We start from the raw sequence: 26998 nt of genomic DNA on the forward strand, positions 1-26998 counted from the left end.
TGAGGTTGTGGAATATAGGTGAAGTTCAGTGGGGTGGAGTCTGGAGAAAGAATTCTCGAGACGTCTTTGTTGCAAAATAGTGGTTTGTGAAAGCACGACGTGAGGACCCATGGGCAGAAAGATCTGCTGCCCCGGGTTGTGAGGGGTGGCTGATTATATACCAACGGGTTGGGGGAGGTAAGGGAAAAGGGAGGTTGAGAAAGGACTTTCATATGTTAAAGAAGACTCACAGGATACAGGAGGCCTGGCCATTGTCAAGCTAAGCTTGTTTACCGCTCCAGTTAAGACATTAACATGAAGATAGTGGGAACTTCCTGGAGGAACATTACACTCTGCCCACTTCCAGTATCTGTCTATGGGCTGCAGGTTACAAAGACATTCAATTGTATTTACATTTCCTTCAGGAAGATAGGATTTTGATAGAAATGTTTTGTTCTTGTAAACTCCTAAGGCATAAAGTGAGGGAGACTCAAGTCTTGCAGGATTGTGGTCTCTATAGGTTAACAATTTCTTTTTCCTTTAGGGCAGCCAGGAGTGCCTGAGGAATGTCACACACATCCCAAAGGTGGGGGGTTATGGGGGTTGTCAGTTTCTGCTTTGTCCTCAGCTTGCCTTCTGGTCCCTCATCACTATCATTGGAGGATGTGTAATACCACACCTTTTAATCTCATTTTTTTTTTCATTTATGGCAGGCACTATCTGTCACTGCCTATAACTTAATTTTAACTGATTGACTAACATTTTACTGCTCTGGGGGTAAATATACCTGACTTGGCTAACCCTCATTGAGAATTGTCTGTTTTTAATTTTCAACTATTAAATACCAGACTAAGACAAGCATCTAAGTTTGTGCTTCAAGTAAAAAGCCCTTGGGTGAAAAGGCCAAAAATCTAAAAAGGGGAGAGGTGGGGAAATGTTCTCTTTATTTGCATTTCTCTGACGTAAACACTTTCTTTCCAGACGTGTTGCTGCTTGCATTGTTTTCTTTTATTCAGGTCCTTTGTCCAGTTTTCTTCTGCAGGGTTTGGGGGTTTTCCCCATTCTCCTTTAATTACAAACAACCTGTCGTGGGCCTCCCCCCCTTCCCTATACGCCCGCTCGGTTCCCTGGGCGTAAAAAGCCACTTTCCCAGGTGCAATCTCGGCGCGTTGTCACGGACTCCTCCCCGGTGTCACGAGCCTCGAAGGGCGCGGAAAGGCGCCGTTTTCGCCACCGCACGTTCCTGCGCACGCGCAACCCGCCGGCCTCACGGCCCCTCACAAAGGTGGCTCTGGGGCCGGCCGGAAGTGGACGCGCAGCGGCCGGGGTGGGTAGTGTGTACTACATTTCCCGAAAGGCTGAGGGATGCGATGCCAGCGGTGGCTGGGTTGAACCGCCGCGGACTACACTTCCCGGCCCGCCGCGGGAGACGTTGCCAGCGGCGGCTGAGGTAAACGGCTGCGGACTACTCTTCCCGACGCGCCGCGCGAGGCGCCGCCGGCGGCCGGCCGAGGGCGGGCCGACGCGGGAAGCTCCGGACGTGAGGCATGAGCGGCGCCCTCCCCCGGCCCGCGCGCGTCCTGCTACCTCCCCGAGCGAGGGTCGCGCGGCGCGGGGCCTAGCGGCGGGCATCTCGAGCCCTTGGCGTGCGCAGGGGTTGCTGCGGCCGCGCCGGGCGCCGGCGAGGGCGGCGGCCACCATGGAGGTGAGCGGGCCGGAAGACGACCCCTTCCTGTCGCAGCTGCACCAGGTGCAGTGCCCCGTGTGCCAGCAGATGATGCCTGCCGCGCACATCAACTCGCACCTGGACCGCTGTCTGCTGCTCAACCCCGCGGGGCACGCGGAGCCCACGGCCGGGCCGCACCGCGCCGGGGAGCGGGCCAAGGGGCTCTCGCCGCCCAGCGCCAAGAGGCGGCGTCTCTCCGAGAGCTCGGCGCTGAAGCAGCCGGCCACCCCGACGGCGGCCGAGAGCAGCGAGGGCGAGGGGGAGGAGGGCGACGACGGCGGGGAGACCGAGAGCCGGGAGAGCTACGACGCGCCGCCCACGCCCAGCGGCGCCCGCCTCATCCCCGACTTCCCCGTGGCCCGGTCCAGCAGTCCCGGGAGGAAGGGCTCGGGAAAGAGGCCGGCGGCCGCGGCCGCGGCGGCGGGCAGCGCGTCTCCGCGGAGCTGGGACGAGGCGGAGGCACAGGAGGAGGAAGAGGCAGTGGGCGATGGCGACGGGGACGCCGATGCGGACGGCGAGGACGACCCGGGCCACTGGGATGCGGACGCCGCCGACGCCGCCGCCTTCGGGGCCGGCGGTGGGGGCCGCCCGCACGCCCGGGCGCTGGCGGCGGAGGAGATTCGGCAGATGCTGGAGGGCAAGCCCCTGGCCGACAAGATGCGTCCCGACACGCTGCAGGACTACATCGGGCAGAGCAGAGCCGTGGGGCAGGAGACGCTGCTCCGGTCCCTCCTGGAGACGAACGAAATCCCCTCCCTCATTCTGTGGGGACCGCCGGGCTGCGGCAAGGTGAGTGCCGCTTTGGCAGGAGGGTTCCGAATATTGATCTCTACGGGTCGGGCGTGGATCTAACGGTCAGAGAGCCGTGGCGGAGGCCGTCCCCGAAGAATCCGCGCGTCCACCCTGGATGTTGAGGCCTGAGGGCAGAGCCTCAGATACCACCGGAGCCGGGGCAGTGCCTGGTCCACAGGTGGAGTTAGTGCTGGGTGTGAAAAAGACACACCCCGCCAGATTTTAAGACACGATTTCCGGTCATTTTCAAAATGAAGATGTCTGAATTCATAGGTTTACAAAAATATTTGGACTCTTAGGTTTGATCTATCTTTGTGTTCCAACATGTACCCCCACCCTCCCATTAACGACCCAATTCTCAAAGAAATGACATGCTACCCATTGCAGAGGAACGTTTGTATATTGGATTTGTAGGTGTATGGGTTTAGCATAAAATTTTTTTTTCAATTGTGTTTCTCTTCCCTCCCTCTAGCTGTTGGTTTAACAGACTGATGTTTTTTTATCCTTGAGAATATATTTATTTCACGAGACTAACATGAAGACTCTTTCCTTTTTCCAAGTCGTTTTCATCTAGCATTTCCATAACTATCCTCATTATGCTTCCTACCTTCGAGAAGAAACATCAATATATTTTGGTGTCCAGTTGCATGTACCTTGTTAGGAATTAGCACACGTCCAGTGGAAGGCAGTTCAGATATTGGGGTCTAGAAAACACGTCATTGGAGAACACTTGAGAAACAGTGGCAGAGTTAAGCAAAACAGAGAAGGCTAAGAGATGTTTAAATACATGATTTTTTTTCTATCCACAGGAAAAGAGAGGAGGATGAGCACCAGTGAGTGAAAGGCAAAATTCAGTATCAGAATGTAAAGGGGCCCTCTTAGCTTTGTGATTCACCTCCTTAGTTAGTATATAAGGGCTTTAATGATTTTTCCCGGTTTTTCTTTCCAACTTCGCCTCCAACTTAATCACACCTTCCTTTGCTCCAGTTCCTGGAATGCATCGTGCTCATTTTGTGCCTTCTTGTTCACATGCATACTTTCCCTTTGGCCAGGAATAAATCACATCTATCCCAAATAATTTACCCGGTGGTAGATTTAGTTGCTACCCCCATTTAGGAGACTGATCAAGAGCATTATTAGTAATTGTTTACAAAATCTTTACATAAGGTCATGAGAATGGCTAATTAGCTGTTGGCAGACTAGATGGCAAGAAATAGAAGACACCACGAAAGAGATGTGATGAGCTGTTCAGCATAGTGGTTGGTGGTCACAAGCCTGGCATATGTGGTGTGGGAGCCCATAGTCTGGGATTTGATGAAGCAGCAGCCACAGTATCTTAATGGTAATATACAAATTTTAGAAAATAAAATGTACCTCTCCATTCAGGACCAAATTTGTCCCTCCCATTCAACACACTTTTTCTTTATTCTCATTGTTACTATTATACTTTTCTGCTAACAGTAATAATGATATTAATAACAGCATATCCACATTTATGGAGCACCTGGTAAGTGCCAGGTACTGAGCAGTGGTTTCCTTGGAGCTCACCATTGTCTTGTAACTACTAACATGATCAAAGTGCTATTGTTTAATCTACTTCCCAAGTAGGTAGTTGTCATTGGTCTCTCAGTTCAAAGGCTCACTCCTTTTCTAAGCTGCACTGATGAGCCTCTGGTTGTAGAACTGATTTTATCTGTGGTTCTGCACTCCATTTCTACAACTAGTCCTTCAACAGTAATGCTTTCTTGGCTGGAAGAGGTCACAGCTGTCACTCAGGCTCTGCTAAATCAAGACAGCCGCTCTTTATGGGGATTCCAAAGATCTTAGAGTCCCCCAAAAAGGAATCAAACAGGGTTAGGTATAAAGGAGAAAAGGTCAGGATTAGCCTAAGGTTTAGCTACTTTCCTGTTTTATTTTTAACTTTTTTTTTTTTTCATTTTTAAAAATGTGCTATGGTATTTCGGATTGTATCCGTGCTGCTGAGCATTCTTTAGAGTTCAAGTTGCTTGGTAAATAGTGCTGATGCTGCTATGTTAGTGCCCATGGGTGCTTTTCTCTCTGTGTCTGATCAGCTTTCCAAACTCTGTCATATTTTCTAGACCACTCTGGCTCACATCATAGCCAACAACAGCAAGAAACATAGCATAAGATTTGTGACATTGTCTGCAACAAATGCCAAGACAAATGATGTGCGAGATGTCATCAAACAAGCTCAAAATGAAAAGAGCTTTTTCAAAAGGAAAACCATCCTGTTTATTGATGAGATTCATCGGTTCAATAAATCTCAGCAGGTATATTAACTTCCTTCTACCTTTTGGTCATTGTGAACATTACAGTGAATATAAAGTATGTGAGATTACTTTAAAAAGCATACAGCACTATGCAAATGTAAGGACTGTTGTTATCATTAATTTTCTGTGTATACTGAGGTATGGATTATCAGCCCATCCCCTTTGAGCCTGTTTCCCCACTTTTTCTTAGTGTTTTTTGGTGACAAGAAAATGCTTTCTCTGTCTGATAAATGAAATTATTAGTATGGCCCTGAGCTATACTATATCAGAAAAACAGCTTATCAAGTTTATCATTTTTACAGATTTTTTAGTCTAAATATTAGGAGTCCTAGTAAGCAGTTTAACTTGATTTTGAGATCCGTATTTTAGTGTTTTTAAACTTCTTCCCTATACAGTGTTACTTTTTTATTTTCAAAATGAAAGAGTGTTTCTGTGACCTCAGGCTCTCAGCAGGGTGAATGTTACAAGATCTAATCACCACAACTTATTTAAAGGCTTTCTGAAATAAAAGTAAAAGGACAGTTATTTTTATAAATAAAGCCAAGCCACTTTTGTATTCTTTTTAGATAAACATTAATTTTTTCTTCAAGTACACTTTTTTCTTTGATATATTTGTTAAACCTTTTTATTCAGAGATAGAAATATTTTACAAAACCTTACTAAGCTTTTGTTCCTGATCTGAGTCTCTTTTTTTTATTTTTTATTTTTTTAATCTGAATCTCTTTTTAAATAGACTCTTCAGAGTTCTGGCAAGATGTTATCACTTTCAGTTTCATCAGACCATTGATTCATCTTAGCATTTCTTCCCTGTAAAACATCATCCAGTGGTTACATATTCACCAGTGCATATTTACCAATTTTGTTAGGAATAATAACTATTATGATTGAGTACTCCAGAGGAAAATTTTAGAAATACTGGTGTTTTTGTGTTTTCTTAGACTTAATAGCTGCTGTATTTAAGCTATCTGCCTGTTGGGATAGAAGCCTTAGGATAGAAGATAATTTTCTAAGTAAAAAAAATCATTTATGTTGAAACTACATTAGAATTCTACTTTGAGCTATTAGTGTACCAGCAAGTGGCCAGGCTTAGACATACTCATTCCAAAAGATGTATTTTTTGGCTTAAAAAGCATGAGTTGCACTCTTCCATCAGTATCCAATGAATACAAAGCTGTTGTTCCCGAACTCAAAACTAGGAAAAGGCAGGAATAGCCAACTTACATACGATTCTGCAGGTTGTTGACTGGAATCAATTTCTTCTGTTTTCCTCCCATGATTAGGACACTTTCCTTCCTCACGTGGAATGTGGGACGATCACTCTGATTGGGGCAACCACGGAAAACCCTTCCTTCCAGGTCAATGCTGCTCTCTTAAGCCGCTGTCGGGTTATTGTTCTTGAGAAGCTTCCCGTGGAGGCAATGGTAACTATTTTAATGCGAGCGATCAACTCACTGGGAATCCACGTCCTAGACTCCAGCCGTCCCACTGACCCTCTGAGCCACAGCAGTAACAGCAGTTCAGAGTAAGTTGACTGGGCAGTATCCTGGGGGCACACACCTCTCAGAGAATCCCCTGGCAGAGGGCCAGAAAGGGCTGGACGGCAGTGAGGAGGGGGTGGGGACAGAGAAGACATGTTGGCTAGTAAAGAAAAGAGTGGAGGCAAGGGCTCAGTTGTACCAAGTGTATCTCTGCAAATATTTCCTTTCTTTTAAGATGGATTTTATAGCCTTATAAGGGGTGCATCTAATTTTTCAAGCTTTAACATTGTTTTGCCTGTTATTTCAGTCCTTGGGTGTTTGCTTTTGTGCTTAAGGATTTTGTTTTTTTCCTAATACACTTTTTTTATAATGCTCGAAAGACTATGGGAAGCCTTATTGATTATTTTCTTTCATGGAATAGGCTTAACCTACAAATCTTTTGAGATTTATATTCAGATTCCAATTTGTTCTTTCCTGCAGTTTACTCCTCTTTTGGAAATACTAACTACAAATTAATGTAAATGTTATCATAACAATTTTTAAATCTTTTTATGCACATTTTAAAAGTCAAGCTCAATTCTAAAAAAGTAAAGAAATTTTACCTGAAAATTACACATTAAAAGCTCTCTCTTGGCAATCTATTTCTGTATCATGAGTACTGCTTGAGTTCATTAATACACAGAATATATATAGTGTATAATCAATGAGATTACTTGGGTCAGAGGTTTTCTATATTCAAATATATTCTTCAGATGTCATTTATTCATGTGTCAACTGAAATAACACAGTGGAACATAATCTGGTGTGATGAGAGACTAATGCCTGCCTCTTCTTGCTGTGGACCCCACAGCTGCTGGTGCCTGCCCTGAGGCCAAGTTCTGGAGCCACTCTTCTGTGAGGATTAAAGTACAAGACATAGTTTTAGGTTCCGGGTTTAGATTTCAAAAGTCTTTCCCTGTGTATCTGGCCTCTCCCATTTGCCCCTGTCTCATGTAGGAGGAATTATGCTGTGCCTCACGAAAGCCTTGAAACATGGCCAAGAACCCCTAGGCACAACGAAGTCACATCATTGTAGGGTAGAGTTGTGATGGCATAGCCATCAAAATTGTGGCTTAAAAGAAATATGGAACTTGCTGGTATCAGTTAAGTGTATTCATACTTAGGAGCCCTTTATGTGCTGGGCACTTGTTGGAGTCAAAAGGGGCTACATACAGCCAGCCCTCACATCTAGTGTAGCTGTCCTGTAAACAACATTTTCACCACAAAACTCATATAACCAAGTGATAAAAATGGAAAGAGAGAGGAACAAATAATCCCAACATATTTCTGTGTATTTTTATTTCTGTGTACTGGTTATCATAATATATCTGCAACTATATATCCTGCATTTTTATTAATCTAGGGTAGTTTTACTGATTTCAGTCATGTCATGATTTCATGGAATTGTTATTCAAATACCCTTAGGTTTTTTCTCTCTCCAGTTACTCCCCAATCCTGTGCCATAATTAGGTGAAATGAGAAGGACAGTGGAAGAACCATGGAGCAGATCTTAAAAAGGATATCTGCATTTTAACTGGGTCCCTGAATCATTTGCATGCATATTAAAATTTGAGAGGATCAAGTGAATTAAGATTTCTCTTATTACTGAGACTGGGAGCCTGATACAAAAGTGAGCCAGTGATTCTTAATCTGCTAAAATTGCATTTCAGTCAGAGAAAACCTGCCATGTCCAATAGATTGTTTGCTCTTTCCACTACCACTCATTTGGAATTGATTGTACTTATAACTTAATTTTATTCACTTGTTTCCTTTCTAATTCCCACCCCTCCCCTTCCTGGGAGGGCTAAGATGAGAACTTGTCCTCCCCATTCATATTCCCAGCACAGTGCCTAGTATATACATGCTTAGTAAAATGGTTTGTGAATGAATAAACTCTAAGTTTCAATATGAGAGAAATAGTTTAATTTATTTTTGGATAGTCCAGCCTAAGGGATGATTGACCCATTGCCCAGGTATCAAGAACCTTTTTCTTTTATACTGTTGCCTAAGCAAACAATGAAATGAAAGATTATTAAGCTTAATTAATTGATCTACTTGCAATTCTGACAAGAAAGTTAAGTTGAGAGATGCCATAGGCCACAGAAAGAACCCTTCCATTATAAGTGATTTCCTAACAGAAGCAACTGACCACCCCAGTTGCAATGGAGAATTAAAAGTAGATATTGTTTTCTTTCAGTTTTAGGTAAAATTGTACTTTCACATCTATTGATTGGCTTCAAACGTATATACATTCTTGTGGACATAAATTAGATTTGGTTACGCTAATCTAGCTGGAAGGAAAGACTTTAAACCCCAAATAATCACTTCTCTGGGAAGCCATGAGTGCATTTGTAGTCTTGTGTTTTGGTGCCCTAGTTTACAGAGAAATCGAGACCATGGCTGTGCATGAGAGGAGCTGAGCAGGTACTAGTCTGGAAACTAGCTGAGCTGATTCTTAGACCATTGTTAATTTTTCTTGAGGAATTGTGAGTTCTCATCTAGTGTATGTTTATACATGACAGATTCCTGTTAGAGTGAGATAAAAGTGTTCTTTTTAAAATTTTCCTTCTGTATTTATTTGTTCAGCATTAATTGAAGGCTCCACATATGCTAGGCATCAGCTGAGTGTTGGAAGCACGTTCCTGTGCTTTTAGAGAGCTTAGTATATATGATAAGGATATAGGTGAGTAAATGGGCTTCCAGGGCCATGCTGTGATTGAGTTATGACCAAGGAGTGGTAGGGGTTAGAGAAGAGGCATCTAGAATATGTGAAATCAGATCTCTCACCTGATAGATGAGGGGATGCTGAGTTGAATTTTGAAGGATAAGCAGAATGTAACTACATGAAATGAAAAGCTTATTTTGGCAAGGGAATATAGCACTTGAAAGGCAAGGTGGTAATAAATAGTATGATCCATTCATTATAGCTGAGTGGAAGAGTGTGTGTGAAGAAGTGATGGTCAGTGAAGCCAGCGAGGGAGGCAGAGCCAGATTGTGAAAGATTGTGTTCTAAGGTAAGGTGAGTGATGTGGAGAGCTATAGGAAACCAAGGGAGGATTTTGAGCAAGAGAGGGTCATATCAGCTCTATGTTTTAGGAAGATGAGAATAGCATTGGAGAGGCTCGGTCGGAGAGAGTCAAGTCCCATCTTCCCTACCCCTCGCGAGGGAGCAGGAAGACCAGGTAGGAAGCTGCTGAGTGGTGCTGAAGACAAATGACAAATGCAGGTGACTTGAATAGAAGCAGGAGCTGCTCTGAGAAGTTGAAACATCGGGTTGATAGGCATGGATATGAGGAGGGAGGAAAAAGGATTGTCCAAGATGACTCTCATACCTGGTGACTGGGCAAATAGTTGCACTTTTGGCGGGAAGGATATAAGGAAGAGAAGCAGAGGAGGTGTGGAGTTCAGTTTGGGGCTTGTTCAGTTTGTGGGGCCTCTGGATAATTCATATGGAGTGGTTTTCTAGGCAATTAGTTAAAGAAGTCAGGAGAGCAGTGGAGATGTTTGAGCCAGAGATCTTGGGAGCCACCAGCGTTTCAGAGAACATATAGCCCATGTGTTTGAATAGGAGAGCTGAAGAGAGCCAGGAACTAAGGGTAGTGAGTTGAGGACTTGTCAGCATTTGTTGTGTTAGGAGAAGAGACAAAGTTTAGAAAAGTAGGAAAACGAGAAGGATGCTCCACAGAGAAGAGCTTCAGCAACTCAATGTTATTGAACCATTTAGGATTGGGTTTGGCTGCATATAACAGGAAAAAAATAAAATTAACTGGCATAAACAAGATAGAACTTTCCTTTTCATGTAAAAGAGTTTGAAGGTAGACAAGTATAAAAAATGAAGCTGCTAGTCAGCCTTACGGTATATTCAGGGACCCAGACCCTTATCTTTCTGCTCTACCACGTTCAGCACATGGCTTCTACTTCATGCCCCAGGGTGGCTACTGGAGCTCTAGCCATCATATCTGTATTCCAGACAACAGGAAGGAAGAAGAGCCAAGAAACAACATCTTTCCCATCCCTGTTCCCCTATTTACTACCTCAGCTTTAGTGAGACATCTGCAAAGTAGTACTCTGTAGTCAATTGCGATTGATTGTGAGGAGAAAGATAGAGGTAAGCTGGTAATTTACGTTGAATTATCCATACCATGGTTCTTTTGGGCTGTTTAGGTAATCGACAGTTTTCATGTATTTTACTAAGCATCTTGGTCACGTGGTACAAACAGTGAAGCATGTTATCTGTGCACTGGGTTAATTTTGGAGACCAGGAAAAAAAAAATCCATGGTCTGTCATCCAGTGAACTTGTGCTCCTGGAGATGAGAAAGTGAACTAGTGTTTAGTCACTCAGAACTTGCTGCTTTGAAGGATTATAGCTTGCAGATAATAAGACACATGCGTATTCAGAAACACACCTAAAGAATCCATTGTTTGTGGGCTAGATAACAGTGCATTTGTTTATGGACATGAGGAGAATAAAGTGAGGAGCCACGATTGCCCTGGCACTGTCTAACGAGGCATTTCCGACAGTTGGTTGGAAGTTAAAATGGCTCTGTCCTTCTGAAGTGAGGGTGCTGCGGCTTGACTCTGAGACTGGGGCTTTTCTCTAAGCACCAGGAGAGGAGAGCCCACACAAGCTGGCTGTAGGTTGGTTTGGTTGGGTTTTATTAATTAATATTATTAATATTAATATTGCCTGCCTTTCAAAAGTAATCTTTTCTAACACTGAATGGAGAGAAAGGTAGTGGAACACCAGAATAGAAAATACTGATCAGAATGCGTTGTGGATTTAGTTAGAGTGGATTTTAATAATTCTCCTTAAAAATGGCTTGGTATAAAGAAAAAAAGGTATATAAGCATATGTTATGAAAACGATGACAAAAATAATGGCAACCGGAAAGAAACACCAGTCAGTCTGACTGACCTTGTATCTGTTTCCTGTTCCTGCCATCACAAATTATGGGTATCCCCTACTTTTTGAAAGTTCACATGATACTACTTCATATTCACAATAGACCTACATTAGCAGACCATGGAAGAAATCGGAAGAGGAGTTTTCCCTCTTACCGCCCCCCCCCCCCCCAAAAAAGGCAAAAAGCAAAAACAGCATTCAGCACTTGTTTTTCAGTGAATCCATTATAGAGGCATTGCCCACCTAGCAGGTGGAGTGGCACCACCCAGCTCCTTCCCCAGGTACTACACTCAGCATCTCGCATCAGGCCACCATAGCTTTGGATCCTGTCTGTGAGCATGTGCTTTTTATCTTAATTTATTTTGTGCATCTGTTAGCAAGATGTGTCCTAAGGTCTCAGAAAAGCCTAAGAGAGGTCACTTTTTGGGTCTAAAAAAAAAAAACCTCCATTATTAATTAATGGTAATTGCCTTTTCACTTTATGCCATTTCGGCTTGCAAAAGGTTTCAAGGGAACCCTCTACTTTAGAATAGTGGGGGAAAACCTGTGTCACAACTGGGTGGCTTACAACAATAGACATTTATTCTCTCACAGTTATGGAGACTCTGAGTCTGAAATCTAGCTGTCGGCAGGCCCCATTCCCTCTGAAAGCTCTAGGATAGAGTCTGTCCTTCCTGGCATTCCTTGGCTTGTGGCAGCATCACTCCAATGTCTGCCTCCATCTTCACATGGCTGTCTCTGCGCCTCTGTCTTCTCTTATTGTCTCCTATGAGGACATTTAGGATTAGGGCTTATACTAAATCCAGGATGATCTCACCTTGAAATCCTTACTATGAAATCCTTAAATTCACAGGTTCAGGGATTAGGGTTTAGGTACATCTTTGGAGGCCACTGTTCATCCCACCATTCCCTGCCATGTGTAAGGTATAGTGTAATTGGGGAAGATGTTTGCCGCCATGGGATTAAGCACAAACGGGGCATCATCTGTGAAGTTGATGTTCTCTCTTTTTGGAGAAAGTAGTTTTGTTTTGCATTGTGTTATTTTTAGTCTGGTTTCCTGGAAGCAGCAGAGTTGAGGGCTCTGCTTTGAAGATCTGCAATTCTAGAGAGTATGCTACTCAGTGATTCTCTTCCACATAGGTATCCTTACCTCCTTTTATTAGATGAGGAAACTGAGGCACGGAAAGGTGTAACCGTGTCTTCAAGATCACCCAGCTTGACTGCAGGAGGGCCGGTTTCTGAGCACCTGTGTTTCTAACCACAGGTATACCTCAGATGTAATTTGGGTTTGGTTCTAAACTATTGCAATAGAGGCAAATGAGTTTTTGATTTTCCAGTGAATACAAAAATTATGTTTACACTACACTGTAGTGTGTTAAATACGCAATAGCGTTATGTCTAAAAAATCAATGTGCATACCTTAATTTAAAAATAACTTCACTGCTAAGAATGCTAGCCATCATTTGAACTTTGAGCAAGTCTTAATGTTTTTGCTGGTGGAGGGTCTTGCCTTGATGTTGACGGCTGCTGACTGATCAGGGCTGTGGTTGCTGAAGGTCGAGTGGCTGTGGCAAATTTGTTAAACAACAGTGAAGTTTGCCACATCAATTGACTGTTCTTTTCACAAACAATTTCTCTGTAGCTTATGTTGCTGTCTGATAGCATTATACCCGCAGTGGAACTTCTTTCAAAGTTGGGGTCCATCCTCTCACCCCTGCCTCTGGTTGATCAACTAAGTTACATCATATTCTAAACCTTCTGTTGTCATCTCAACAGTATCCACGGCATCTTCCCCGGGAGTAGGTGCCATCTCTGGAAACCACGGTCTTTGCTCATCCGTAAGAAGGAACTCCTCATCCATTCAAGTGTTATCACAAGATTGCAGCAATTCAGTCACATCTTTAGACTTCACTTCTAATCCTAGTTCTCTTGTTATTTCCACCACATCTGCAGTTACTTCCCGCATTGAAGTCCTGAACCCCTCAAAGTCATCCACAAGGACTGGAATCAGCTTCTCCCAATGTCCATGTTGATATTTTGACCTCTTTCCATGAATCACAAATGTTCTTAATGGCATCCAGAATGGTGAATCCTTTCCAGAAGGTTTTCAATTGACTTTGCCCAGATCCATCAAAGGCTGTAGCCTTACAAGATGTATTTCTTAAATAATAAGACATGAAAGTTGAAATGACTCCTTGATCCATTAGCCACAGAATGGATGTTGTGTTGGCAGGCATAAAGACAACATTAATCTGTTTATATATCTCCGTCATAACTTCAGGATGACCAGATTCTTTGTCAACAAGCAGGAATATTTTGAAAGGAATCTTTTTTTTTTTTTTTCTGTGCAGTAGATCTCCACAGTGGGCTTAAAATACTCAGTAAACCATTGTGTCAACAGATGTGCTGTCATCTAGGCTTTGTTCTTCCATGTATGAAGCACAGGCAGAGTAGATTTAGCATAATTCTTAAGGGCCCTGGGATTTTCAGAATGATAAAGGAGCATTGGCTTCAGCTGCACTGGCCCCCTACCGGGAGAGTCAGACCACCCTGGCTTTGAAGGCAGGCTTTGGCTTCTCCTCTCTAGCCATGAAAGTCCTAGATGGTATCTTCTTCTAATAGAAGACTGTTTGGTCTACACTGAAAATACATTGTTTAGTGCAGTCACCTTCATTAGTGATCTTGGCTAGATCTTCTGGATAATTTGCTGCAGCTTCTACATCAGGACTTGCTGCTTCAACTTGCACTTTGATGTCACGGAGATGTCTTCTTGCCTGAAAGCTCATGAACCAACCTCTCTACTAGCTTCAGACTTTCCTTCCGCAGCTTCCCCACTTCTCTCAGCCTTCACAGAATTGAAGAGAGTTTCCTTTGCATTCTTAACCAGGCTGTTTGGTGCAAGAGGCCTAGCTTTTGGCTTGGCTTGGCTTTCATTGTGCCTTCTTCACTAAGCATAATCATTTCCAGTTTTTAAAATGAGAGACATGCAACTCTTCTTTTTATTTGAACATTGAGAGGCCATTGTAGGGTTATTAATTGGCCTGATTTCAATATTGTGTGTCTCAGGGAATAGAGGAACCTGAGGAGAGGGAGACAGGAAAGGTTGGTTGGTGAAGCAGTCAGAACACAAATATTTATCAAGCGATAAAAGTTCTCCGTCTTATGTGGGTGTGGTTTGTGGTGCCCCAAAACAATTAGAATAGTAACATCAAAGATCACTGATCATAGTTCATCATAACAAATAATAATGAAAAGTTTGAAAATTTCAAGGATTACCAAAATGTGACCTAGAGACACAAAATGAGCAAATGCTATTGGAAAAATGGCACCAATAGATTTGCTCAGTGCAGGCTTGCCACAGACCTTCACTTTGTAAAAAACGTAGTGTCTGTGAAGTGCAAGAAAACGAAGCAAGCTAAGGGAGATGTGCCTGTACTCAGTTTAGAAGGGATCTAGGTACCAAGTTAAGCAAGTTACTTGCTTTCACTTAGAACCAAGTTAAAAGGCTACTGGTGATTATTAACATTTGGATCTTTCTCTGTGTTTCTTTGTGTTAAGGACAATACTTTTAATTTGTAAAGGATTAGGAACAAAAGATTCCCATCTATAATTTAGCAGTGTTGCCTTTTAACCACATCTACACATCACATTTACCAGGAATACATTTTAAAAATATAGTTGACCCCTGAACAATATGGGTTGGAACTACATGGGTCCACTTATACACAGATTTCTTACAGAACAGTACTGTAAATGGATTTTCTCTTCTTTATGATTTTCTTGATAACCATTTCTTTAGCTTATTTTATTGTTAAGATTATAGCATGTAATACTGATAACATATATAATATGTGTTAATTGACTTTTTGTTACTGGTAAGGTTTCTGTCAACAGTAGGCTACTGGTAGTTACATTTTAGGGGAAATCAGAAGTTCTACATGAATTTTCGACTGTGTTGGGGGTCATTGCCCCTAACCCCTACATTGTTGAAGGGTCAGCTTTACATGTGCCCAGAGTCTGTCCCTGGAGATTTTAGAGTCAGTAAATCTGTGATTAGAAATACACATCTTTATTTTAGGATAGTTCTATATAATCTGATACACATCTCTGGTTGAGGACCCCTGTTAAGCAGTTTTTACATTGACCATGGAATGTTCCTTTTTTTTAGTGAAAGAAATTCACAGAGTATAGTTTTGTAATTTATGGAGAGAGAGTTTAATTGAGCCATACATATTTTTTTGTTCTGTCATGAAATAACAGGTACGTTTTCACTTATTTTCACTCCTCTTCCAGTGTAAACAGCTCACAATCTAAAAAGAGTTCTCCAAATCCCAGTATCATCCACCACAAAAACAGTGTGCAGAAAGATTCAGGCCCTTGGAAATAAAAAGGAAAGGAGGAAGTTGTCTTTACAGCATGCTTGCCATATTCCTGCTAAGACCAGAGCTTTCCTTCTCAGTTAGAGAATTGAGGCTAAGTCTTAAATTTCTACATTTGTCAACTGGGAATATGATCTTTTCTGATGCACTTATTTTAACCATTTTTTATAAGTTTATGCTTACATTTTAAAATAATGTCTCTGGACTAGGAGCACTCTTCCAAGATAATTTGTGCAATAGTTACTGTTTGCTAAGGAGTTTTGCAAATATCAATATAATATTCCTTATTTCATTGTTCTGGCGTGAGCAACTCGTGCTCCCTCTTCCAAGATCTCAAGATATTTTAACACATTTTATTACTTTTCAGAACCAAGGTAGTGTAAACTGGGGTTCAGGATATATTGGAGGATAGGTAGAACCTTTTGAACATCCTGTACAGTGTTCTTAATAGCAAAATTCCATTTGGTAAATTGCTTGTGTGACCATTGTGAGTGCCGTCAGCAGTCACCTTTTATTAGTTGAACAGTGTTGCTGACAGATTCATTTGTGTTTAAAAATACTTACTCATTTTGGATGGGGGTGAAATTTGGAATGTGGATCATGTCAAGGGGAAGGAAGAATGGAACAGTGTGAACTTGGATGAAAGCTCTCAGCTCTGGTATTACTGTGGCAGCTCTCCCACTCCCTGTGCCTCCAAACCTGATTAAAAAGGGTAACGGTAGAATAATTCGGTCTTTGGTTAAGAGTTTAAAAATTGAAGGAAAGATCCTATTTTCCCAGCCACATAAAATACCCATTTAAAGGCCTGTTTACATTGTGCAGTTTATAAATCTATGGCGCAGTCTGCTAGTTGGCTTCTCTATAATTAAGGCCTGCTTGCTGACCTTGTATGAGGACCAGTGGAAATGAGGCCATCGAGTCAATGCTAGGGTGTATAAGGATACCTGCTTTTTTCTGTCCCCAAAGCACTTCATGCTGCTAAATATATGCAATAGACAAATTCATAGAAAGGGGATATATACCAAAATACTAACTTTAAGGTAGTACAGCAATAGGTAATTTTTGCCCCTTTGTGTCTGTTTTTCAAATTTTATATAATGTGCATTTTGTTTAAAAAAAGTAATATTCAGAGTTCTGAGTATTATTTGTTAAGGATACAAACTACATATAGTATGATCCAAATTTTGTTTTAAAAATTAGATGTGAGGTTGATGGTTGCATGGGTGGTTGGATCATAAAGGAAATTCAACAAATGACCTAGTAGCTATTGTTAATCTTTAGGTGGCACAGAAAGGGATTTTTTTTTGTTTTTTTAATGTTTTCCCATATGTTATAATTTTAAAAAAATAAACATTTCACTCTGAGATTGTGGGGAGAATTGAAATTAGTCCATTCGTTGTGCTGATATTGAATGCCTGTTCTCTCCCAGACACTGGGGATGTAAAAAAGGAATAAAATGTAATTCCTATCCTTGAGGCCCCAACATTTAGTGGGGATAGAGAGATGACAAATGTGATCAACAAATGGCCCCACTCCCGGAGATGGCTCAGTTAGGATTGATTAGGGCTCCTGCTTTACTCCTTTTTTCTTCCTGCAAATGATCTTGTAGGCTCTTTGTTGCTAGGAAGCTTTCCAAGGAAATGGAACGCTTTGCTTTTATTAGTTCTGGGACTGAACTGAGGTGTTCAGGCAATTTTGGTTTTCGCTACCCACCTCCACCCCCCCCCATACACACATGTGTGCACACACATGCACACACTCAGAGATAACGTGCCATAGCCAAGCCCCAGGAGTGCCCTTCCCTTTCAGGCACATCGGTTGCTACTGCACTCCCTCTGACGTTAGTCCCTCCTAACACATTTTCTTGAGTCTGTGTTGTCTTTTTTTCCAGATCATCTAGAATCTGCTAAACAATATCTGTCTGAGAAATGCTTCCTCGGCTCTACAAAGTGCCAGTGATGTGGGCTTGGTGTATGTTTTGAGTATCTAGTCAGGAAGAGAGGAGAATGGGCTTCTAAACTGTAACCACGGTTCTTGGGGCCCAGGCAGCTGTCAGGAGGAGTGTGATGAGAGAGTCATTCATTATCAAGCTAAGACAAAACAGGTGCCTTATGTGTAGTGCTAGATGAGAAACTGGAAGTCTTGGCTTTGGTAAATAAGGGATGGGATGAGGCAGTCTTTAAGATGTTAGAAACAAGGGACACCTGGGTGGCTTAGTCAGTTAAGCCTCTGCCTTCAGCTCAGGTCATGATCTCAGGGTCTTAGGATCAAGCCCCGCATCGGGCTCAGCCAGAAGTCTGTTTCTCCATCTCCCTCTGCCACCCCCCCCCACCTTCTTGTGCTCACTCTTTCTCTATCTCAAATAAATAAAATCTTTATTAAAAAAAAAAAGATGTTAGAAACAAAGCTATTAGTGAATAAAATGCAAATTGGTGTTATTCAAGCTATTCACTAAAGCAAAGTAGTAGGTGGGTATATGGCATGGAATTATGCAGAGACCTTCATAGACAGGCTGGGTCCCCTTCAGGGACTGGACCCCCACCACTCTGCCTTGGCCCAACCCAGTTGGTGCCTGTGCTTTGTTTTCTAGGTAGCTGATTTGAACAGTCCTAATCAGCTTATTAATTACTAGAGACATTTTCAGCTGAAGGTTGGCAATGACATGGTGAGCTGTAACTTTGAAAAATTATATTTTGCTTTGCAAATGTGCTGCTAGCAGCTAGATAAGAATTAGTAAGACCCCTCTAAGTAACTAAATATGTGAGATATTTTGTCTAACTAGACTAGAAATAGAAAAAATTGCTGAATTAGACTTGAGAACCAATCCTAATTAGACTTTTATAAAGGTCCACCTTTGGAAATGTGATGGTAGGTGACTTATCTCAGGTCCTACAGCCTAGTTCTGTCAGAGTCTTCTGATGGGTACCCAGGCTAGTGACCGCTCCGCTACTCTGTTCAGGCTTTATGTGATTAGTACCCTCTTGGAGGCACGCCTCAAGCCAAAATCCCAGAGGCTTGCTTCTAGGCCCTGCTGTGTCCAGAGTAACTGGAGACCCGCATTGTTTGTAAAATGAGGAACTTGAACTGCATGATGCGATCCTGGCCCTTCCCTATTTGGGAAGTGGGCTGAGCATACCTGTCTCATCAGGATGTGCACTGTGTTTGAAGTATGTTTTCTGTATACTATAATGAAGTCCTAGTGTTTCTGTAGTTTTTGCTCTTTTGTAGGATAGAACCGGAGAAGCCACGTATCTTTCCATGTCTCCTTCACGCACGCTTATGTGTGTGTGCTTGTATAGTAAAATAATCTCATGACTCAGGGTCAAGTCAGTTCCCAGTCTTTTTTTTTTTTTTTTTTTAAAGATTTTATTTATTTATTCAACAGAGATAGAGACAGCCAGCGAGAGAGGGAACACAAGCAGGGGGAGTGGGAGAGGAAGAAGCAGGCTCCTAGCGGAGGAGCCTGATGTGGGGCTCGATCCCAGAATGCCGGGATCACGCCCTGAGCCGAAGGCAGACGCTAAACCGCTGTGCCACCCAGGCGCCCCGAAGTCAGTTCCCAGTCTTGATAATGCTTAACCACGTTGACAACATGAGTTAGGGGAAAAGGGCAGAAGCCTTGAACCTACGGTAGCTTTTTAGTGACCTTGCTCAGACAGAGCTCTTCTGTAAGAAGTGCTACAGAAGAGAAGTGCCAAGCGTGAAAGTGATGGTGACTAACCCTGTTTGTGTTGCAGGCCATCTGTGTTCATAGAGGATAAAGCAGTAGACACTCTGGCTTATCTTAGCGACGGGGATGCCCGAGCTGGATTGAATGGACTGCAGCTGGCAGTGCTGGCCAGGTTAAGCTCTAGGAAGATGTTCTGTAAGAAAAGTGGGCAAACCTATTCTCCCAGTAGAGTTCTGATCACTGAAAATGATGTGAAGGAAGGTCTCCAGCAATCTCATATTTTATATGACCGAGCAGGTAAGTAACCGAAGGTGAACAGAGGGGAACTTTACTATGTTGTTGTTTACACACCCCCACCCAGGCTTCTGACTTTCAGCTGAGTTCAGAGCACGAATTTGATTCTCAGTTGAATCTCCATGTTGGTAATTGAATTAAGCCTCCAGCTCAGGGCCTGATTTCAAAGATCTAGCTTCCTGGTCGATCTTTCTCGTGAGAGGCACAGAGCAGAAGCTATCCTGGTGAGAATCGAGAGGCGTTTTCGTGCTTAAAATTGCAGGCTTCAGACTTGTCTTGTAAGGTAGGTAGGTGTTTTTTCCATTACTCTCTGGTAGTGCCTTTTAAGACACACACAGTTCGGAAAGCCCTGCACTCACAGTTGGCAGTGATCTTTGTGATCATTTACATCGGTAATGACAAGACTTCTGCAGTAAGTGATTTATTTCTATTAGTTTAATGAGAACTAAAGTCCATAATTTCTAGAGTCCCAACAAAACATGAAGTTTGTGTGGATCTTGATGTTTTTGGTTATAATAGCTTTTTAAAAAATTAATTTTGCTGTGTACACTTATCTGTTTTTGTAGAACTGCATTTACAGATAACAGATTTGAAACAAGCTCTTATTAGATCCGTGACCTGGCAACATTAAATGTCATAAGCACAGCACAGCTGTATCTTTTTATAAAAGGAATTTTTATAAAATGAAGATTAGCGTGTGGTAGCTTAGGTGGGGACTCTGGGGCTTGAGTATTTGTGTGATTCTGGATAGAGTCATATTGCAGTAACTGGAATAATTTCCACACCTTTAAAAGCTATGCCAGAAAAGGAAGCTGATCGTTGAACATTCCAGATATCACATAGGCAGTACCTTGTCTACCATATTCTGAAATGCTTTTGATGATGGAGAATACTTCTTACTGGTTAGCGAAGGGGGGTGGAGAAGCTAAAGAATGACTTTGGGTTCTAGGCACTGCCTCCTGATGAGTTGAACAGAACACTGTGTGACCTTGGGGAAGTGGCAGAAGCTCTTCAGCCTTAGTGTGCCACAACTGGGAGCTGGGTGGGTGGAGGGTGCTAATAAGTACTACGGACACATTAGTGGCATTTAACAAACAGTCCTGTCGCCTTCCTGATGTGAATGTGCCTCTCGGCAGGACCTCTCCTAGCACAGCCCAGAGATCCCAGGTGGCCAGCTATCTGTGCTCCTCAATGTCATAGGAATGCTGGGATAGTCTGAAAAGTAAAGGATTTTGGACATAGAACTTTGCTTTTCTTTTGGCCAAATACAAGAATGGAGGATATGAACAAAATTTAAAATTTTAAGAGGTAAAAAATACTCCCACGTGCTGGACTCTCCATTGTTTCTGGGTGTCCAGCAACAGGTATCTCTCTCCTTTGTGCGTGTCCTAAAGGAAATTCTTCGTTTTGACTAGATGAACTGAAACTGCTTTCATATTTTATCAAATTGTCATTTAAAAATTGAAAGCCTACCATTTAACATAACATTAGGTAACATTGAATATTTGAGTATTTTATATACATTGTCCTTTTTTTTAATTCTCAAAATAACCTTAGGAGATAGTTGTTAATATTATCTCCATTGTACAGATAAAAAGCTTGCCTTAGTTCACAAAGCAAGTGGTAAAACTTATTCTCAACCCCAGGTATAAGACCGGTTCCTAGGACTGTGTCCTTCCCCACTGTTGGTGCTGCCTCCACGCCAGCCCCGGCCTGAGGTCACCAGTTTCCCACTCGAGCGTGTTCACTCACACACGGTAACACTCACGTGAGTACACTCACAGACACCAGTACGCACACAGCGGACGTCAGACATGTCTAATACTAGGGCTTCTACCTCTCGAGGCTCACATTCCATCCAGGGAGCCATGCATAGTGGGGATCACTTTCTCTATAGCTTTGCGCTGCCCCAGGAAGAGCTGGGGACAGTGGAGGCTGCCTGGGGTCAGGCCTTGAGAACCCACACATTCTACAAATCTTAACACTTACTGTGGCTATGCGCCGCTTCCCCCCCCCCCCCCCCCGCTGCAGTACCCCACTATAGTGTAGCAGCACAACTGTGGATCTGTAGACACTCATAAATACAGTTCAAATCCTAGGGAATTGTTCTTCCAAGCTGTGTTCCATAAATAGGGGTGATAGAAGCATTGCCCTGGAAACCTGCTAGCTTATAGTCCTGGGCCTTTTTATAACTCTGGTGAGACAAAAATCCCCAGCCCCGAAATTTTAATTATTTCTTTTAATGTCATCTAATGTATAGTTATCCACTTGTAGGATCCAGTCAGTAGCTCATGTATTTCTGTATCAGAGTGAAGAAATTTCTAAATGAGAGCAGGTTCTCTGCCTTGCGTTGAGGTCAGGGTTCTACATAAATAGTGTGAAATTTTAGGTTAAAAAAACATCATATGATCAAAGCAAAAATGGCAGCTAACACAGAGCAACAGCGAACACTCACATGTTTCTGTAGTGCTTACTCCATACCAGGCATACGTTATTTAAGACTCACAGTCCTAAGAGCCAGCTAGTCTTTAACTCCCATTCTACAAGTGAGCTGCCCGAGGTGTACAGAGGATCAGTAACATGTTCTTGGTCACGTGGCTAAGAAGTTTGGCTTTAGAGCCCATGCTCTTCACTGTTATTTGCCCCTCAGCGTCAACCTGCAGTGAGGGTATGAGACAGTAATGTTTGTCTCACGGAGATCCGTTGCCACCTCCTTGCTGACGTTTCATGGAAAGTGGAGTGGAAGTGGCTTCTTTCATCTCCCACATATCTACGAGGTGGCCAGGCCTGTGAGTGGGGCCTGGACCTTGTGGATTTCACCCGGAACCCTTTCCCAGCCAGCCTCTGTGACATTGTGACTTAGCTAGGAAGCCTGGAGATAGATGACAAGTCCGTTTGTCCACAGGAATCTGCCGGCTGGACTGAAAACCACTGATCCACCCTCTTCCTGAACAGGAGGTGCTCAGACCCCTGGGTCTTTCCTCCCTGGCAGGCCAACATCTTGTCTCATGCTGTCTTCAGATGAAGGCCAAGGATGGTCTTACCAGCATGGTCAGCTGCTGGGACTTGCTCCTGGGGCCCAAATGCTGTGCAAAGCAGATCATGGTCTCTCTGTCCACCTTGGTGCTTCCCTGGAAGGACTAAGCAAATAAGAACAACTCCCCTGTTTTCTTTCATGAAGAAACTATTCTCTCCTCAAACTTAGGGAAGAGTTGGTGGTCAGCAAATCGTGAAATTTCTCTTCTTAAATGTTTTTTTAAAGCACATTTCACTGATTTTTTTCATGTGGATCCTGGGTAGAAAGTTGGGGGGAGACCCAAGTGGTGAGAGAGGGGTTACAGTGCTTTCAAGGTGAGAGCTATTAGTCCAGGTGTCAGCCCTTCTGGGATCCTGCCGCACAGACGTCCCCACACCAGATTTAAGTGACCGCAGCCTTCAGATCCCAGAACGGCAGCTGGAAAGGACACTGAGGAACAAATGGGCTGTCTGTAACAGCTGTCCTTGTCATTAACATTAACATTAACATAACATTATTAACTCTCCATCCTCATGGCTACAACCAGGCCCAGGGACAGTTTTCCTCAAAATGACAGTGGGGGCACATGGAAACGGATCATCAGATCAGTCCTTTCCACCTCTTGGCTATGGCAGTCCACTGAGGTCCAGGAGAACCAGCTCTCCACGTGAGGCTCCCCTTGCCCCCCACCCCGCCCGGGTCTTTGCTCATGTTCAGCACGGGCAGCACAGGTGCTCCAGCAGCCTCCCGCTCTGAGGCTGACCAGGTTACTAGACAGGCCCACGGGCCCCACGGGGAGCTGCTCGGGTCTGCTCCAGCATCCCGCACCCGTGACATTGTGCCCTCCCGCTGAGCAGCTTGAGGACAGCGGTCCAGCCGCACTCTCCCCAGGTTTCTCTAGGTCCCTTATTCAGGCTTCCTTAAAGTGAACCAAACCTATGGCTTAGATGACCCTCCTGTGAGCTCTGTAGATTCCCTCTTCTGCCCATAATTGAGCACGTGCTTTTTGTGGTATCTAGGAGAAGAGCATTACAACTGCATCTCTGCGCTTCATAAGTCAATGCGGGGCTCAGACCAGAGTGCCTCCCTCTACTGGCTCGCGCGCATGCTCGAAGGAGGAGAGGACCCACTGTATGTGGCAAGGAGGCTGGTGAGGTTTGCCAGTGAGGACATAGGTGAGTGTTCTGGGAAGGACGCAGAGGTGTCCACAGAGGGTGGGGTTGCGTGCTGTGGCGGGGCAGGAATGCTACTGCTTTGGGACCTAGGAATTTCTTGGTACCGTGTGGACAGGTAAGGAAAAGAGAAGAAGACAAGTATGAGCTCACTGGTTTATTTCTTGGCATTGTGTGTGTGCTTTTGAGTGGTTGTATTCCTGAAGTCATCGTTATCTGTTTCTTCAGGAGTGCTTTTCCTAGCACGGGTATTGAAATAAAAGAAATACTTTAAATGCTTTGCAGTCACATATTCAGGTTGCATTGGACAGCTCTTGAAATAGAAGTGGAAGATTCTGGACACTGTGTAAAGAAAAACATTAGAAAAACATTTCTTTGGTGTAGTAAATGTTGTTTTTAATGTGTCTGTCCTTGTGACTGTCTGCATGGCCTTTGCGCCTCCTGTTTGTCATTCATACTCTCGTATTTTTCCTACTAGATGTAGTTTTTATCCATGAGGAAACAATTCTTGACACTACTCAGTAAATATTTCTCAAAAAAGCTAATGAGATCAGAGAAGAGTCCATTTTGCTAAATGGGATTTTTCTGGTCAGTAACATCTACAGGCAGTGGTGATCTCTGGTCGCAGCAGCTCGTAGACAGGTCTGGGTGGGAGTGTGCATTATGACTTAAACTTTCCTTTGTCTTTCCGTGTGTGTGACAGGTCTGGCAGACCCTTCTGCATTAACACAAGCAGTTGCTGCCTACCAAGGCTGTCATTTTATAGGCATGCCCGAATGTGAGGTAAAGTAATCAGCTCAGTTCTTTGCAAATCAGTTCCTTTCTCTTGTGCTGTGTCCCTTTGTGGATTTGAACACATGTCCTGCCATCACCTTTATAATGTACGGGCCTACCAAACAAGCTGCTTGGCTTTTTAACTCCCATTTTAGAAGCTTAGACTCTCTCTAGAGGGGAGACCTTAGGCATCAACAAGGCCATGTTTTGAAACTTTACTAGTTGTGGTTTCAGAGGAAGTGCTCAGCCTTTCTTGGGGGCAGAAGTATTGAAAGCCCTGAACAGGAAGTTTCTGTAAGTTCACCCAAAAACAGAGCAGCTTCATATTTATGTTTTATATGTTGGGGTTTTAAGAAAGAATTCATTTGATAAAAGTTCTTCTGTTTAAAAAAAAAAAAAAAGTAAATCATTGGTCTGGTTCAACCTCTTGCCTCCTGTAGGAATTTCTTCTCTCCATCACAAGTGGTTATCTTGACTGTAGGCAAAAAAAGGGGATAATAAAAGCATAGTGGGAATCTTTTCAGAATTAGAGATGTCATAAAATATTCTGCAGGACAGAAACTTCCTGGCACCTTCATAATGTTTCCTTTTTGTCCTAGGTGCTTCTGGCCCAGTGTGTGGTCTATTTTGCCAGAGCCCCGAAGTCCATTGAGGTGTACAGCGCCTACAACAACGTCAAAGCATGCCTGCGAAACCACCAGGGGCCCCTGCCCCCCGTCCCGCTGCACCTGAGGAACGCGCCCACCAGGCTGATGAAGGATTTGGGCTACGGCAAGGGCTACAAGTACAACCCCATGTACAGCGAGCCTGTGGATCAAGAATACCTGCCGGAGGAATTGAGAGGAGTCGATTTCTTTAAGCAAAGGCGATGCTGACTCTCGTAGGCTTTGACAGCAGAGGGATATGTCTGTTTTGTAAGGAGAGCAAGAGTAACTGAATCGTGAAGTCGGTTGCCCAGTGGAAGTTAAAGAGACCAACATTTTGTGCCAGAAATGTCCGAGTTCCTTAGGTGGAGGCACATGTACTTCAGCTAAATGTGTAACATTGAAATTGTGTTCATTTGCACTCTGTGCAATGGTTATGCTTATGAAAATATCTGGCAGCTTTGTGCAATGAATTAATGTTATAAGGAATTATCTATTTTGTCATAGTATTTAAGTCATAATGTCATTTCAGAATTCAGTTCTGTAGGATTTTTTTTCTTTAAAAGATGTATATTCAGGGTAGTTTGAATTGGTAAAAAAAATGTAATTGTGATTTAATACTGCATAGTGTTTTGGGTATTTTTTTTATATGCAAAGGTCTTATGAGCCAATAAAACTATTTCAAAGTACTCTTCAATTCTGTCACGTCTTTCCTACCTGGAATCCTAGCTACCAACATCTGTCACCGTCACATGTTGGCAGGTAAATGCTGTGAAAGAAAAATGCCCATAGGTGAGAAGGTTGGAAAGCTTAGTGAGAAGTCTGTAATCTTTGTAAAAATCCATTTTGATTTTTAAAGGAATACATAGAGTTAAAATGGCTTATGAAAGAATCCAGTAGTCTGTTCATTCCTCCAGTTTCTTCTTGCAGCTCTGTTTCTAAATGATACACTCCTGTTTTACTTTTGTGATTCCTAAACAAATACACACACAGCTTCATTTCTTTTGCAGCTACTGCTAATTCTTTCAAAACTACTTAATAGTCATCCACAAGGATGGTCCCATCAAGTAATCTGTCAGTTCTGTCGTGTGTGTGTGTCCGTCTCCCCCCCCGCCCCCGGCCTGGTGTGATCCCTCCAGGAACCTACTTCCTCTGTCGGAATGCTGCACAGCTAGAGCCCTGGGACTCCTCTGCCTTTCTCCTACATGAGGAGTCCTGTTTTCTCCATAGTGTACCCTGCTGTCTTGGTTTATTCCATCATTTCTGTACAAGACATGCTTTGCTAGTTTTACCAGGCTGGAGTGACAGTGACATCACACTCAGCGGGCCTGGTGTGCAAACTCCCCTCCTGAGTCTGGACATCTCCTTTGTATCTGCCTCGAATGTTCTTTTTGCAGGGTCTGATGCTTTCCTTTTTCTCCTGAGGGGATCCACATGCTTTAGGAGCTTTATGGAACAAGGATGCATGGGAAGCAAAATATTTTTAAATTTTGAGTCTGAAAATGCTTTTTATTTTACTTTCAGACTTACCTGATAGTTTGGGAATAAAGTCTAGGTTGGAAATTATTTGTCAGTTGTCTTCCTCTTTCCCATGTTGCTGTGGAGAAATTTGAAGACATTCTGATTTGTGATCTCAGCAAGTTGATAAAATCTCTGTTTGTTCCTAGTGTTTGAAAAGCTCACAGTGATTTTACCAGGTGCTTGGTGGACCCTTTCAGTCTAGAAATTCATGTCTTTCAGTTCTGGGAAAGTTTCTTTCTTTATTCATTTAATAAGTATTGGGTACTTGCCTCATGCTAAGCACTCTTGTTGGGAACACATCAGTGAAGAAAAAAGAACA

At 43.2% G+C, this 26998-nt stretch overlaps 1 protein-coding gene across 2 annotated transcripts; it reads left to right on the forward strand.

Moving 5' to 3' along the window:
* Positions 1-1450: 1450 nt before the first annotated feature.
* Positions 1451-25847, forward strand: WRNIP1 (WRN helicase interacting protein 1). Of its 2 annotated transcripts, XM_026511371.4 has the most exons (7): positions 1456-2494; positions 4597-4788; positions 6069-6310; positions 19326-19555; positions 23588-23743; positions 24444-24523; positions 25114-25847. In XM_026511371.4, exons 1-7 carry the CDS (start codon positions 1679-1681, stop codon positions 25387-25389), a joined length of 1992 nt encoding a protein of 663 aa, XP_026367156.1. In that variant the 5' UTR covers positions 1456-1678; the 3' UTR covers positions 25390-25847. The 2 variants fall into 2 exon arrangements, with proteins under 2 accessions (XP_026367157.1, XP_026367156.1); XM_026511372.4 differs by lacking the exon at positions 24444-24523 and having other exon boundaries at positions 1451-2494.
* The last annotated feature ends 1151 nt before the right edge of the window (positions 25848-26998 follow it).

This window comes from Ursus arctos, unplaced genomic scaffold (genome assembly GCF_023065955.2).
Source record: "Ursus arctos isolate Adak ecotype North America unplaced genomic scaffold, UrsArc2.0 scaffold_31, whole genome shotgun sequence".
NCBI classification, from domain to species: Eukaryota; Metazoa; Chordata; class Mammalia; order Carnivora; family Ursidae; genus Ursus; species Ursus arctos.